At 46.1% G+C, this 16,247-nt stretch overlaps 1 protein-coding gene across 10 annotated transcripts in view; it reads left to right on the top strand.

Annotated features, from left to right (window-relative positions):
- The window catches only part of LOC112248363 (nuclear receptor corepressor 2), a 195,439-nt gene that overhangs the window by 157,351 nt on the left and 21,841 nt on the right, over positions 1–16,247 (top strand). For 6 of the 10 annotated variants that reach the window (XM_042320513.1, XM_042320512.1, XM_042320510.1 and 3 more), the window contains exons 23-29: positions 166–213; positions 557–724; positions 11,564–11,700; positions 11,811–11,961; positions 12,093–12,200; positions 12,362–12,465; positions 15,263–15,413. In XM_042320513.1, the coding sequence (XP_042176447.1) occupies positions 166–213; positions 557–724; positions 11,564–11,700; positions 11,811–11,961; positions 12,093–12,200; positions 12,362–12,465; positions 15,263–15,413 (867 nt within the window). The remainder of the gene's footprint in view (positions 1–165; positions 214–556; positions 725–11,563; positions 11,701–11,810; positions 11,962–12,092; positions 12,201–12,361; positions 12,466–15,262; positions 15,414–16,247) is intronic. The other 4 variants (XM_042320515.1, XM_042320518.1, XM_042320514.1 and 1 more) reach the window with 3 other exon arrangements.

The raw sequence follows: 16,247 nt of genomic DNA, 5'->3' as shown, positions 1-16,247 counted from the left end.
ATTATTAAAAAACATAAAATACCGTCAAATACCATCAATTAAATAAAAAAATCAGCAATATAATATTTGGTCATATCGCCCAGCCCTACATGGACATATGTACGCGTGACTGTGTGTGTGAGTGTGATGTATGTGATCAGCTGCAGTATGTCTGTGTCCCTGCAGAGCTGGAAGGCAACGAGAGGTGGCTGCAGACTCTACTTCACGGATTACGTAGGTTCACACCCCGCCCCACCCCAATCTATCCCTAACTCATACCCCTTCGCCCAACACACACCTTGCTAAATTCACTTCCTCAGTGGGATTGTGTGTGTAACCCTATTAGAAGGTTTGGCAGTGTGTGTGCTGTGGCTGTGTGGAGCGGCGTTGCCTTGTGGCTGACTGCGCAGACGCTGCCTGGCTGCACTCCTTGCTATGATGATGATGATAGTAATGATGATGATGAGAAGGAGCATAAAAAACTAGCTCTGACCAAGGGATGGTTCTCAGCTTCCAGAAAGATAGCGATTACCCCCCATCCCTTACCGTTTGTGTGTGTGTTTGTCCCGTCTTGCAGATAAGTCCCGGGCCTTCTCTCCTCATGGTGACACTAAGAAGCAGCCGGTGGGGCCAGAGGACCTGAGGGCCACTACCCTGGGCCGGCCCATCATGTCCCCCTACCCAATGTCCCATCGAGACATGGCCAAGCTCAGCCACGACCAGCACCTACTCCACTATAACTCCTGTGAGTCCCACTTACGGCTGTTACGGTGACCACAGTCAAATTAAACATGGCCGTTTAGTTGTGGTAACTAGGCTTCTCCAAGCTCTGATGCTGCTGTTGGTCATTAGTGGCCTCCCAAATGTGCTAATCCCTGGTACCCAGCACCCTAATCTATGGATTTCACTTGACTGGGCAGGGGTTGAGCCAGGCCCAGCCAATCAGAATTTGTTTTTCTTTTTTCCACAAAAGGGCTTTATTACAGACATAAATACTCCTCAGTTTCATCAGCTGTCTGGGTAGCTGGTCTCAGATGATCCTGCAGGTGAAGAAGCCAGATGTGGAAGTCCTGCGCTGGCGTGTTTACACGTGGTCTGCAGTTCTGACACCGGTTGGACGTATAGCCAAATTCTCTAAAATGACATTGGAGGCGCCTTAGGATAGAAAAATGAACATTCAATTCTCTGGCAACAGCTGTGGTGGACATTCCTGCAGTCAGCATGCCGATTGCACACTCCCTCAAAACAGACATATGTGGCTTTGTGTTGTGTGACAAAACTGCACATTTTAGAGTGGCCTTTTATTGTCCCCAGCCCTATGTGCACCTGTGTAATGATCATGCTGTTTAATCAGCTTCTTGATATGCACACCTGTCATGTGGATGGATTATCTTGGCAAAGGCGAAATGCTCACTAACAGGAATGTAAACAATTTTGTGCACAACATTTGAGAGAAATAAGCTTTTTGTGTATGGACAATTTCTGGGATCCTTTATTTCAGCTCATGAAACATGGGACCAACACTTGCGTTTATGTTTTTGTTCAGTTTATATTTATTTATCAACTTTCCTAATATTAAGCATATTGTTTTGCTTTACAGCGGGAGTATAGCGTACCCGGCAGGCATGAAAATAGACCACGGGAAAAGCGTCCTCCATTCACTATTTAAGTGGTTAGATGACATCTATTTTTTACCCCCGTGACCCTGTTCTGAGACAAGTGCATGATAATGGTCCATTCTAAATCAAAACTAATTTCACACACACACTGCCGTTCAAAGTTTTGGGGTCACTTAGAAATGTCCTTGTTTTTGAAAGATAAGCAAATTTTTTGTCCATTTAAAATAACATCAAATTGATCAGAAATACAGTGTAGACATTGTTAATGTTGTAAATGACTATTGTAGTTGGAAACGGCTGATGTTTACATAGGCGTACAGAGGCACATTATCATCAACCATCACTCCTGTGTTCCAGTGGCACGTTTCGTTAGCTATTTTTAGTTTTTATTTCACCTTTATTTAACACGGTAGGCCAGTTGACAACAAGTTTTTATTTACAAAGCAGTGCGACAAAAACAACACCACAGAGTTACACATGAACAAACATAGTCAATAACACAAAAGAAAAGAACATTACAGTGTGTGCAATTGTAGAAGATTAGGGAGGCAAGGCAATAAATATGTCATAGAGGCGAAATAATTACAATTTAGCATTAACACTGGAGTGATAGATGTGCAGATGATGATGTGCAAGTAGAGATACTGGTGTGCAAAAGAGCAAGAAGATAAATAACAATATGGGGATGAGGTAGTTGGGTGTGCTATTTACAGATTGGCTGTGTACAGGTACAGTGATCGGTAAGCTGCTCAGACAGCTGATGCTTAAAGTTAGTGAGAGAGATATACGTCTCCAGCCAGTGATTTTTGCAATTCGTTCCAGTCATTGGCAGCAGAGAACTGGAAAGAAAGGTGGCCAAAGGAAGTGTTGGCTTTGGGGATGACCAGTGAAATATACCTGCTGGAGCGTGTGCTATGGGTGGGTGTTGCTATGGTGACCAGTGAGCTGAGATAAGGTGGGGCTTTACCTAACAAAGACTTATAGATGACCTGGAGCCAGTCGGTTTGGCGACGAATATGTAGCGGGGTCGCAGTGGTGGGTAGTATATGGGGCTTTGGTGACAACTTATGGCACTGTGATAGACTACATCCAATTTGCTGAGTAGAGTGTTGGAGGCTATTTTGTAAATGACATCGCCGAAGTCAAGGATCAGTAGGATAGTCACTTTTACAAGGGTATGTTTGGCAGCATGAGTGAAGGAGGCTTTGTTGCGAAATAGGAAGCAGATTTTAGATTTAATTTTGGATTGAAGATGCTTAATGTGAGTCTGGAAGGAGAATTTTACAGTCTAACCAGACACCTAGGTATTTGTAGTTGTCCACATATTCTAAGTTAGAACCCTCCAGAGTTGTGATGCTAGTCGGGCGGCCGGGTGTGGGCAGCAATTGGTTGAAGAGCATGCATTTAGTTTTACAAGCATTTAAAAACAGTTGGAGGCCACGGAAGGAGTGTTGAATGGCATTGAAGCTCGTTTGGAGGTTTGTTAACACAGTGTCCAAAGAAGGTCCAGATGTATACAGAATGGTGTTGTCTGCATAGAGGTGGATCAGAGAATCACCAGCAGCAAGAGCGACATCATTGATATATACAAGAAGAATTGAACCCTGTGGCACCCCCATAGAGACCGCCAGAGGTCCGGACAACAGGCCCTCCGATTTGACACACTGAACTCTATCTGCGAAGTAGTTGGTGAACCAGGCGAGGCAGTCATTTGAGAAACCTAGGCTATTGAGTCTGCAGATAAGAATGCGGTGATTGATAGAGTCAAAAGCCCTGGCCAGGTCGATGAAGACTGCTGCACAGTACTGTCTTTTATCGATGGCAGTTATGATATCGTTCGGGACCTTGAGTGTGGCTGAGGTACACCCATGGTGGAAATTAAAGGCAATTAGCAAGACACCCCCAATAAAGGAGTGGTTCTGCAGGTGGTGACCACAGGCCACTTCTCAGTTCCTATGCTTCCTGGCTGATGTTTTGGTCACTTTTGAATGCTGGCGGTGCTTTCACTCTGGTGGTAGCATGAGACTGAGTCTACATCCCACACAAGTGGCTCAGGTAGTGCAGCTCATCCAGGATGGCACATCAATGCGAGCGTTGGCAAGAAGGTTTGCTGTGTCTGTCAGCGTAGTGTCCAGAGCATGGAGGCGCTACCAGGAGACAGGCCAGTACATTAGGAGACGTGGAGGAGGCCGTAGGAGGGCAACAACCCAGCAGCAGGACCGCTACCTCCGCTTTGTGCAAGGATGAGCAGGAGGAGCACTGCCAGAGCCCTGCAAAATGACCTCCAGCAGGCCACAAATGTGCATGTGTCTGCTCAAACGGACAGAAACAGACTCCATGAGGGTGGTATGATGGCCCGACCTCCACAGATGGGGATTGTGCGTACAGCCCAACACCGTTCAGGACGTTTGGCATTTGCCAGAGAACACCAAGATTGGCAAATTCGCCACTGGCGCCCTGTGCTCTTCACAGATGAAAGCAGGTTCACACTGAGCATGTGACAGACGTGACAGAGTCTGGAGACGCCGTGGAGAACGTTCTGCTGCCTGCAACATCCTCCAGCATAATCGGTTTGGCGGTGGGTCAGTCATGGTGTGGGGTGGCATTTCTTTGGGGGGCCGCACAGCCCTCCATGTGCTCGCCAGAGGTAGCTTGACTGCCATTAGGTACCGAGACGAGATCCTCAGACCCCTTGTGAGACCATATGCTGGTGCGGTTGGCCCTGGGTTCCTCCTAATGCAAGACAATGCTAGACCTCATGTGGCTGGAGTGTGTCAGCAGTTCCTGCAAGAGGAAGGCATTGATGCTATGGACTGGCCCGTCCGTTCCCCAGACCTGAATCCAATTGAGCACATCTGGGACATCATGTCTCGCTCCATCCACCAATGCCACGTTGCACCACAGACTGTCCAGGAGTTGGCGGATGCTTTAGTCCAGGTCTGGGAGGAGATCCCTCAGGAGACCATCCGCCACCTCATCAGGAGCATGCCCAGGCGTTGTAGGGAGGTCATACAGGCACGTGGAGGCCACACACACACACTACTGAGCCTCATTTTGACTTGTTTTAAGGACATTACATCAAAGTTGGATCAGCCTGTAGTGTGGTTTTCCACTTTAATTTTGAGTGTGACTCCAAATCCAGACCTCCATGGGTTGATAAATTTGATTTCCATCGATAATTTTTGTGTGATTTTGTTGTCAGCACATTCAACTATGTAAAGAAACAAGTATTTAATAAGAATATTTCATTAATTCAGATCTAGGATGTGTTGTTTTAGTGTTCCCTTTATTTTTTTGAGCAGTGTACATTTAAACTCAGTTTTTCACAATTCCTGACATTTAATCCTAGTAAAAATTCCCTGTCTTAGGTTAGTTAGGATCACCACTTTATTTTAAGAATGTCAGAATAATAGTAGAGAGAATGATTTATTTCAGATTTGATTTCTTTCATCACATTCCCAGTGGGTCAGAAGTTTAATTAGTATTTGGTAGCATTGTCTTTAAATAGTTTAACTTGGGTCAAATGTTTTGGGTAGCCTTCCACAAGCTTCCCACAATAAGTTGGGTGAATTTTGGCCCATTCCTCCTGACAAAGCTGATGTATCTGAGTCATGTTTGTAGGCCTCCTTGCTCGCACATTCTTTTTCAGTGCTGCCCACAAATTTTCTATGGGATGAGGTCAGGGCTTTGTGATGGCCACTCCATTACCTTGACTCTGTTGTCCATTTTCAACAACTTTGGATGTATGCTTGGGGTCATTGTCCATTTGGAAGACCAATTTAACTTCCTGACTGGTGTCTTGAGATGTTGCTTATCCACATAATTGTCCATCCTCAAGACGCCATCTATTTTGTGAAGTGCACCAGTCCCTCCTGCAGCAAAGCACCCCCACAACATGATGCTGCCACCCCCGTGCTTCACGGTTGGGATGGTGTTCTTTGGCTTGCAAGCCACCCCATTTTTTTTTAATGGATTGATTTGCACTTTTCGCACCAAAGTACGCTCATCTCTAGGAGACAGAACTCGTCTCCTTCCTGAGCGGTATGACGGCTGCGTGCTCTCATTATACTTGCATACTATCATTTGTATAGATGAACGTGGTGTCTTCAGGCGTTTGGAAATTGCTCCCAAGGATGAACCAGACTTGTGTAGTTCTAAAAAAAAAAATCTGAGGTCTTGGCTGATTTCTTTTGATTTTCTTATGTTGTCAAGCAGACGCACTGCATTTGAAGGTAGGCTTTGAAATACATCCACAGGTACACCTCCAATTGACTGAAATGATGTCAATTAGCCTATCAGAAGCTTCTAAAGCCATGACATCATTTATTGGGATTTTCCCATGCTGTTTAAACGTACAGTCAACTTAGTGTATGTAAACTTCTGACCCACTGGAAATGTGAAATAATCTGTCTGTAAACAATTGGTGGAAAAATTACTTGTGTCATGCACAAAGTAGATGTCCTAACCCACTTGCCACAACTCTAGTTTGTTAACAAGAAATGAAAATGAGTTTAAATGACTCCAACCTAAGTGTATGTAGACTTCTGACTTCAACTGTATGTCTATACCAGTTTGTCTCGAGTGTATCCCCATTTGAAGAGGGGGATGACCGTGGCAGCTTTTCAATCTTTGGGTATCTCTGACGATACGAAATAGAAGTTGATCAGGCTAGTAATAGGGGTTGCATCAATTTCTGTGGATAATTTAGAAAGAGAGGGTCCAGATTGTCTAGCACACCTGATTTGTAAGGATCCAGATTCTGCAGCTCTTTCAGAACATCAGCTGTCTGGATTTGGGTGAAGGAGAAGCCGGGGGGTCTTGGGCAAGTTTCTTTAGGGGGTGCAGAGCTGTTGGCCGGGCTAGGGGTAGCCAGGTGGAAAGCATGGCCAGCCGTAGAAAAGTGCTTCTTGAAATGAACGATTATCGTAGATTTATCGGTGGTGACAGTGTTTCCTAGCCTCAGTGCAGTGGGCAGGTGGGAGGAGGTGCTCTTTATTCTCCATGGACTTTACAGTGTCCCAGACCTTTTTGGAATTAGTGCTACATTATGCACATTTCTGTTTGAAAAAGCTAGCCATAGCTTTCCTAAGTGACTGTGTGTATTGGTTCCTTACTCCCCTGAAAGGTTCATATCGCGGGGGCTATTCGATGCTAATGCACATCGCCACAGGATGATTTGTGCTGGTCAAGTCTGGGGTGAACCAAGGGCTATATCTGTTCTTAGTTCTACATTTTTTGAATGGGGCATGCTTATTTAAGATGTTGAGGAAGGCACTTTTAAAGAGCAACCAGGCATCCTCTACTGACAGGATGTGGTCAATATCCTTCCAGGATACCTGGGCCAGGACGATTAGAAAGGCCAGCTCGCTGAAGTGTTTTAGAGAGTGTTTGACAGTCATGAGGGGTGGTCGTTTGACCGCGGACCCTTCACGGGCGCAAGCAATGAGGCAGTGTTCACTGAGATCCTGGTTGAAGACAGCAGAGGTGTATTTAGAGGGCAAGTTGGTCAGGATGATATCTAAGAGGGTACCCGTTGTTACGGATTTAGGGTTGTACCTGGTAGGTTCCTTGATCATTTGTGTGAGATTGAGGGCATCTAGCTTAGATTGTAGGACGGCCGGGATGTTAATCATATCCCAGTTTAGGTCACCTGACAGTACAAACTCTTAAGATAGATGGGGGGCAATTAAAACACATATGGTGTCCAGGGCACAGCTGGGGGCTGAGGGGGGTCTATAACAAGCGGCAATGGTGAGAGACTTGTTTCTGGAAACTTGGATTGTTAAAAGTAGAAGCTGAATTGTTTGGGCACAGACCTGGATAGCATAGACAGAACTCTGCAGTAGATTGCAACTCCGCCCCCTATGGCAGTTCTATCTTGTTGGAAAATGTTGTAGTTGGGGATGGAAATGTCAGGATTTTTGGTGGCCTTCCTAAGCCAGGACATCAGGGTTGGCGGAGTATGGTGAAGCAGTGAATATAACAAACTTAGGGAGGAGGCTTCTGATGTTAACATGCATGAAACTAAGGCTTTTACGGTTACGGAAGTCAACAAATGAGAGCGCCTGGGGAATGGGAGTGGGGCTGCAGGGCCTGGGTTAACCTCTACATCACCAGAGGAACAGAGGAGGAGTAGGATAAGGGTACGACTGAAGGCTATAAGAACTGGTCGTCTAGTGCGTTCGGAACAGAGAGTAAAAGGAGCAGATTTCTGGGCGTGGAAGAATAGATTCAAGGCATAATGTACAGACAAGGGTATGGTAGGATGTGAGTACAGTGGAGGTAAACCTAGGCATTGAGTGATGATGAGAGAGGTTTTGTCACCAGAGGAACCAGTTAAGCCAGGTGAGGTCACCGCATGTGTATGGGGTGGGACATAAAGGCTATCTAAGGCATATTGGGCATGGCTGAGGGGCTCTACAGTGAAATAAGACAACAATCACTAACCATAACAGCAATAGGCAAGTCATATTGACATTAGGGAGAGGCATGTGTAGCCGAGTGATCATAGGGTCCAATGAGTAGCAATATAGGTGAGTCAGGGAGCCGATTCAGTAGTCTCTACTACGCAAGGCGAGCTGTAGACACGGCGATTCAGACTGCTAGCGGACCGGGGCTTGCTGATAGGCCTTCGGTGACATCGCAACGGATGACCCTATTGAAACCACTTTGGACGAATACATTGGCAGACCAGTCGTGATGGATCAGCAGTGCTCCGTGTCGGCAGTAAAGGGTCCAGGCCAATTGGCAAAATAGGCATTGTAGCCCAAGAATTGGCTGGTGGACCTCCTCGGCTTGCCGGGAGATGGGCCTAGCTCGAGTAAAACCGGTTCTTTCTTTTGGGACGTAGACGTTATCCAGGAGTAGCCACTCGGATTACAGCTAGCTAGCTGCAATGACCCGGTGGAGAGGTTCAGGGCTTGTAGTCGGAATCCAGAGATGTGGTAGAGAAAAAGCAGTCTGATATGCTCTGGGTTGATATCGCGCTGTGCAGACTGGCAGATATTGACCGAACTTAGGCTTACTGGTTACCGAGTTAACGGTAAAGACCTCTAGCAGTGGCTAACTGACTGCTAGTTAGCTGGCTAGCTTCTGATGGGGGTTCCGGTTCTAAAGTATAAAAATAGCAGATCCGTACCACATTGGGTGAGGCGGGTTGTAGGAGAGTATATTCAGTCTGTAGATGGAAAGTGAGATTAAAATATATACGAAATAAAAGCGAGGTAAGCAAAACATTTACGGGATGGGACAAGACAAAACACACGTCCGACTGCTACGCCATCTTGGAACCAAGTTTATAATTTTAAAATGCTAATTGATCATTAGAAAACCCTTTTGCAATTATGTTCGCACAGCTGCAAACTGTTGTCCTGTTAAAGAAGCAATCAAACTGTCATTTTAGACTAGTTCAGTATCAGGGGCATCAGTACTGATGAGTTCGATTACAGGCCAGAAACAACAACAATTTCTTCTGAAACTCATCAGTCTAATTCTTGTTCTGAGAAATGAAAGGCTATTCCATGCGAGAAATTGCCAAGAAACTGAAGATCTCGTACAACGCTGCATACTGCTCCCTTCACAGAACAGGGCAAACTGGCTCTAACCAGAATAAAAAGAGGAGTGGGAGGCCCCGGTGTGCAAGAGGACAAGTACATTAGTGTCTAGTTTGAGAAACAGACGCCTCACAAGTCCTCAACTGGCAGCTTCATTAAATAGTACCATCAAAACACCAGTCTCAACGTCAACAATGAAGGCGACTCCAGGATGCTGGCCTTCTTGTGACAAAACTCACACTCATTCGTGTGTTTAATAAATGTATTGTATAGTGTGTGTGTGTGTGGCAGGCTTACAATGATGGCAAAAAACAACATTTGAGAGTGCGAGAGGGGGTACACAGCTGGAGGTTGAATGTTTGAAGGAGTACGGGACTATAAAAAGTTTGGGAACCACTGGCCTAGCCCATAGGCCTATATGTTTTGATAAGGTTTGTATCACAACTAAAGTGGCCAAAATTTCTTAAAGTTAAGCACATTAATCTGCTTTACGACCAGTGTAGAGCCTAACTGGCATACAAAGGCAGCGTGTGAGTTTCAAGTTTAGGGAAGATAATTTTCACCGTAAAAATGCAACTTTTATAATAAAGAATTACATGCATAATCGCGTTTGCGGTCACTTTGGAGAAGAGTGTTTCGCTGCTAATTGATTGCATTTTGGAACATTTGCGCTTATAGCCGTGTGTGCAATTCTGCACAAATGTCAAGAAATAGAAATATCCTTATAGTTTATCAACATTTTAAGATTAACGTTCTGATCGTTTGCATCAGCCACAGGTTTTTTGATGCTAGTGGTTGTATTAATTTGTTATCTATCGCATCCCACAAGGTAGCCTAGCCTAGTGGCAGGTAGCCAAGTGGTTAGAGCGTTGGGCCAGTAACCGAAGGTTGCTGGATCGAATCCCAGAGCTGACGAGGTAAAAATCTGTCGTTTTGCCCCTGAGCAAGGCAGTTAACCCAGTGTTCCCCGGGCGCCGAAGACATGGATGTCGATTAAGGCATCCCCCCGCACCTCTCTGATTCAGAGGGGTTAGGTAAAATGTGGGAGACACATTTCAGTTGAAGGCATTCAGTTGTACAGCTGACCTGGTATCCCCCTTTCCCTTTCGCAACTGTCCCAGAGTATGTTTGGAATATTTATTTCTTGCACAGAAAGACAAGTTGACCAATTGAATAGGTAAACTTTTGTACTATGGGGGATTGACATAGGCTATAGCTTTTGCTGTTTGTAAGGCTTACTCATCTTGTTGGCTGACGAAAAGTACTGTAGGCCAATATGCGCCTCGGAATTCGATAAGAAGGATCCGCGCAGTTGTGTCCCCGATGTGTCTGTCTCACTTGTAGCCTACTTCTTAGCTGAGATGCCTGTGAGAATGACCCGATCACGTGACGGGTGTTGGCTAATTTAGAACTGCTCTGACTGTCCACTGTCCCACTACAACCCCTCTCTATTCCCCAGACCTTCCCTGCCTTACTATTATTCCTTCTCGTCATACCCTCACCCCTCCCTATTCCCATCGTCATACCCACACCCCTCCCTATTCCCATCGTCATACCCTCACCCCTCCCCCTATTCCCATCGTCATACCCTCACCCCTCCCTATTCCCATCGTCATACCCACACCCCTCCCTAATCCCATCGGCAGACCCTCACCCCTCCCTAATCCCATCGGCAGACCCTCACCCCTCCCTAATCCCATCGGCAGACCCTCACCCCTCCCTAATCCCATCGGCAGATCCTCACCCCTCCCTAATCCCATCGGCAGACCCTCACCCCTCCCTAATCCCATCGGCAGACCCTCACCCCTCCCTAATCCCATCGGCAGACCCTCACCCCTCCCTAATCCCATCGGCAGACCCTCACCCCTCCCTAATCCCATCGGCAGACCCTCACCCCTCCCTAATCCCATCGGCAGACCCTCACCCCTCCCTAATCCCATCGGCAGACCCTCACCCCTCCCTAATCCCATCGGCAGACCCTCACCCCCTAATCCCATCGGCAGAATCCCATTCCCATCGGCAGACCCTCACCCCTCCCTATTCCCTTCGGCAGACCCTCACCCCTCCCTATTCCCATCGGCAGACCCTCACCCCTCCCTATTCCCATCGGCAGACCCTCACCCCTCCCTTTTCCCATCGGCAGACCCTCACCCCTCCCTATTCCCATCGGCAGACCCTCACCCCTTCCTTTTCCCATCGGCAGACCCTCACCCCTTCCTTTTCCCATCGGCAGACCCTCACCCCTCCCTATTCCCATCGTCAGACCCTCACCCCTCCCTATTCCAGCTCAAGTCTCATCTCCCATTTCTTTGTTATGCCTCCTTGCTCTGTGCTATTCTTAGCCAACCCTACTTTGCTTCCCTAAACTGCCATGTCTATATTTTTAAAGTATATTTCTGTCTTTGCTCTCAGCTTTCCAGCAGGCTGGCCACTCTGGGCCCCCTGGTCTGCAGCAGGATGGTGCCAGATTGGCAGCGGTGCTCCCCCTCCATATGCCAGAGCCACCCCCTCTCATCTCCTCCAACAAGCCAGGGGGGTCTATCACACAGGTATAGGACACTACTCGAGAGAGCCATAGCACCCATTAGATGTTGAGTTATTGTGAAAGTGAATTGAGTTTTGCCGTTCACCATGCTCACTGTTGTTGTGTGGTTCGCAGGGCACCCCAGTGCAGCTGCATAGCCCGGCTCATGGGATGGACCATGGGAAGATGCCCCCTGTACAGATGGGTTTGTCCTGGATGGATCAGAGGAAAGTGGGTGAGTCCAAGTGTCTGGAGTGGGTGCAGCACTCCCAGCCTTGGTTTGCTGGTGAGTTGCCTTCTTCTTACCCTAACCTTCAATTGTAGATTTTGGGTGTCCTGGGCTTTCTCCATTGACACTCTCTCTCCTCTCTGCTCTTGTCTCACACTGTCCCTCTCTGACTCACACACACACACCAGGTCCCTACCCGGTGGTGAAGCAGGAGCAGCTTTCTCCGCGGTGCCCGTCATCCCTGGCAGAGAACCTGTCCACGCAGGGGATGCCACATGACGCCAATGCTGGACGTGGTGAGTTCATAACTAGATACATTCCATACCCCTTGATGTTGGGCACCAAGTGTACACTGCTCTCTGCTTATACTGATTCTCTTCTCTGTTATTGGTACATTAACAGATGTCTATGCCAATATAAAGCCCTGACTCTGCTACTGGATGTGTTGAATTTGCAGGGTCTTTGCCAGCAGTGCAGGGGGGCAGCATCACAAAGGGCATCCCAGGGACCAGAGTGCACCAGGACTCCCCCATCTCCTACCGGGGAGGCTCCATCACCCAGGTAAGAGCAACACGCTGACCACAACACTACAATGTGCTTCTGCTTACTGTGCCTTATTCATTATCATGACTTTATCAGCTTTGACCTAAAAGTCTCACCGGACTGTTTGTATGCCTCCAAATGAAACGAGGACAACGACATAGACGTGTTGAGAGGTCATGACCCCAGGCTGGAAAGCTAGTCAGGCTCAGTTAGTGTACAGGCAAGGCAGGGTAAAGGCTGGGGCTGCAGGCAGGCAGGATCTCCCTGCTAATCCTGCCTGGTGTGACATGATCGTGGCTCTGACTGCTCCCTGTCGCCTTAGCAACAGGTACACACTGTACCACGTCTGTTCTCTACTTTATTTATCTGTTTATTCTCCACTCACTAAGCCCCATCAATGATATGCACAGTCCTCAGCCTGCTGTAATATCTGCCTCGGCCAACTGGCCTTGAAATGGGGTGATGTTATATATGCCCAGATAGATAACTGAGGGAGATGTAATCAGAGCGGGTGGGGAAGTTAGCCTGCTCCTTCTTTGTTTGTTTAGCTGACTGCTAGGCAGAGCGAATGTGTGTGTATGTGTGCGCGTGTACAGTTAAGGCTTTGTTGTGTCAGGTGCGTCACTCGCATCTCCCTTGATAAAGTTGAATGCTGAGGGGTAGATACCCTGGCCTCTGACCTACACTACACCCCCCCTTCTTTGGAGAGATCTGTAATCAACAGACCGGAAATGTGATCTAGGGCAACACATGTCCCTCTTCACCCCCTCCCTCCTCCCACACTCCATATCAGTCTCCAATGACAGCCTTGTGTGCTCTCTATCTGCCTCCCAGCAGGCTTACATAAACACTCAGCGGCAATGGCGGAAATATGACTCACAGCAAAGTGTGCCAGAGATATGACAGAAAGCCCTGACCAAACCTGCTGCTGCCATTTTGTCACCTAGTGTTAGCACTGCAGAGTCTGTGGGGCGTATTATCTGAGACACAAATTGTATTCTTATGTGACTATGTGGCATCAGTGCATGATGTACACTCCGTATGATCTTACTCACCAGAGCTATCACAATGAAAAATTACATTCTGGAAAAATATACAGTACCAGTCAAAAATTTGGAGACCCTTTCATTATTTGTACTATTTTCTACATTGTAGAGTAAGGGTGAAGACTACAAAACCATGAAATAACACATGGAATCATATAGTAACAAAACAGTGTTAACCAAATCCAAATATATGTTATATTTGAGATTCTTCAAAGTAGTCACCCTTTGCCTTAATTACAGCTTTGCACACTCTGCGTTCACTCAACCAGCTTCATGAGGTTGTCACCTGGAATGAATTTAAATTAACAGATGTGCCTTGTTAAAAGTTTGGAATTTCTTTCCTTAATGTGTTTAAGCCAATCAGTTGTGTTCAATCAATCAATCAAATGTATTTATAAAGCCCTTCTTTTATCAGCTGATGTCACAAAGTGCTGTACAGAAATCCAGCCTAAAACCCCAAACAGCAAGTAATGCAGGTGTAGAAGGTAGGGGTGGTATACAGAAGATAGCCCTATTTGGTAAAAGACCAAGTCCATATTATGGCAAGAACTAAGCATAGAAAACGACACTCCATTTTTACTTTAAGACATGAAGGTCAGTCAATCCGGAGGATTTCAAGAACTTTGAAAGTTTCTTCAAGTACTTCACAAAAACCATCAAGCGTTATGATGAAACTGGCTCTCATAAGGATCGCCACAGGAAAGGAAGACCCAGAGTTACCTCTGCTTCAGAGGATACGTTCATTAGAGTTAACTACACCTCAGATTGCAGCCCAAATTAAATGCTTCACAGAGTTCAAGTAACAGACACATCTCAACATCAATTGTTCAGAGGAGACTGTGTGAATCAGGCCTTCATGGTCGAATTGCTGCAAAGAAACCACTACTAAAGGACACCATTAAGAAGAAGAGACTTGCTTGGGCCAAGACACACGAGCAATGAAAATTCGACCAGTGGAAATCTGTTCTTTGCTTTGAGTCCAAATGTGAGATTTTTGGTTCCAACCAGTGTCTTTGTGAGACACAGAGTAGCTGAACGGATGATCTCCGCATGTGTGGTTCCCACCGTGAAGCACGGAGGAAGAGGTGTGATGGTGTGCGGGTGCTTTGCTGGTGACACTGTCTGTGATTTATTTAGAATTCAAGGAACACTTAACCAGCATGGCAACTAAAGTATTCTGCAGCGATATGCCATCCCATCTGGTTTGCACTTAGTGGGACTATCATTTGTTTTTCAACAGGACAATGACCCAACACACCTCCAGGCTGTGTACGGGCTGCATCAGATTACCTGGTTTCTACAATCACCCAACCTCAACCCAATTGAGATAATTTGGGATGAGGTGGACCACAGAGTGAAGGAAAAGCAGCCAACAAGTGCTCAGCATATGTGGGAACTCCTTCAAGACTGTTGGAAAAGCATCCCAGGTGAAGCTGGTTGAGAATATGCCAAGAATGTGCAAAGCTGTCATCAAGGCAAAGTGTGGCTACTTTGAGGAATCTCAAATATAAAATATATTTTGATTTGTTTAACACTTTTTTGGTTCCTACATGATTCCATATGTGTTATTTCATAGTTTTTATGTCTTTACTATTCTACAATGTAGAAAATAATTTAAAAAAATAAAGAACAACCTTTGAATGAGTAGGTGTCTCCAAACTTTTGACTGGTACTGTACATCTTACAACAACGACTAATGAAATCTGTGAAACTGATGTCCTCTATCTTGTGAGATGATTGAGTGTATGTCTGTCCCACTCCCTCCACAGGGCACCCCGGCAGATGTGCTGTACAAGGGGACCATAACCCGTCTGATCACAGAGGATAGCCCCAGCAGAGCAGAGAGGGAGCGGGATGAGCTCCTGTCCAAAGGACACGTGGTCTATGAGGGCATCAGTGGACACATCCTCACCTATGACCGTCAGTACTCTAACCTTCTAGAAATGCTGTGCTACTTCACTTACTTACAATGCCTTCAGAAAGTATTCGTACCCCTTGACTTATTATACATTTTGTTGTTACAGCCTGAATTTTAAATGTATTGTTTTTCCTCATCCATCTACACACAATACCCCATAATGACTCAGGGAAAACGTGTTTTTAGACATTTTTGCAAGTTTATTGAAAATGACGTTTCAAATTTACATACAGTGCATTCGGAAAGTATTCATACCCCTTCACTTTTCCCACATTTTGTTAAATAATAGCCGTAGGCCGGACAAAGTTGAATTACTGTTTAACGGATGCCCTGCCTTACTTTTCTCCACACCTCGCAAAAAAAACTAATCAGATGTGTCATTTTTTGGGCAATATATGTTTATAACTCACTGTCCGCTCTCCCTTGATGCTTTCCCAAGTTGATGCGCAACAGACCAAACAGCCTCAGATCATGTTTGAGCCTCGGATTGGACAGTGAAACACACACGCTCACACCTGCAAGCGACGTGCAGAGGTTTCATTTCTCTCTCATGCCGTCATGGCTGAAGCCAGCGCAAATTCCTACTATTTATCTGTCCAGGTTAAATGTGGGGCGTCCCTTGTTATAAACAAACAGTCGGTTAAATTCATGGTTCATGCATCATTTTCAGATCTATTAGAAGCGATTAATATACGAAACAACAATCATTGAACCAATTCACTGGCCATGCAAGCTGATAGTATTTTGGAACATTCGCGCTTATAGCCGTGTGCGCAATTCTGCACAAATGTCAAGAAATAGAAATATCCTTATAGTTTATCAACATTTTAAGATTA

This window comes from Oncorhynchus tshawytscha, linkage group LG04, assembly GCF_018296145.1.
Source record: "Oncorhynchus tshawytscha isolate Ot180627B linkage group LG04, Otsh_v2.0, whole genome shotgun sequence".
In the NCBI taxonomy this organism is placed as follows: domain Eukaryota; kingdom Metazoa; phylum Chordata; class Actinopteri; order Salmoniformes; family Salmonidae; genus Oncorhynchus; species Oncorhynchus tshawytscha.
The sequence above is the reverse complement of the archived record's forward strand: the minus strand, read 5'-3'. Positions and strand labels throughout refer to the sequence as shown.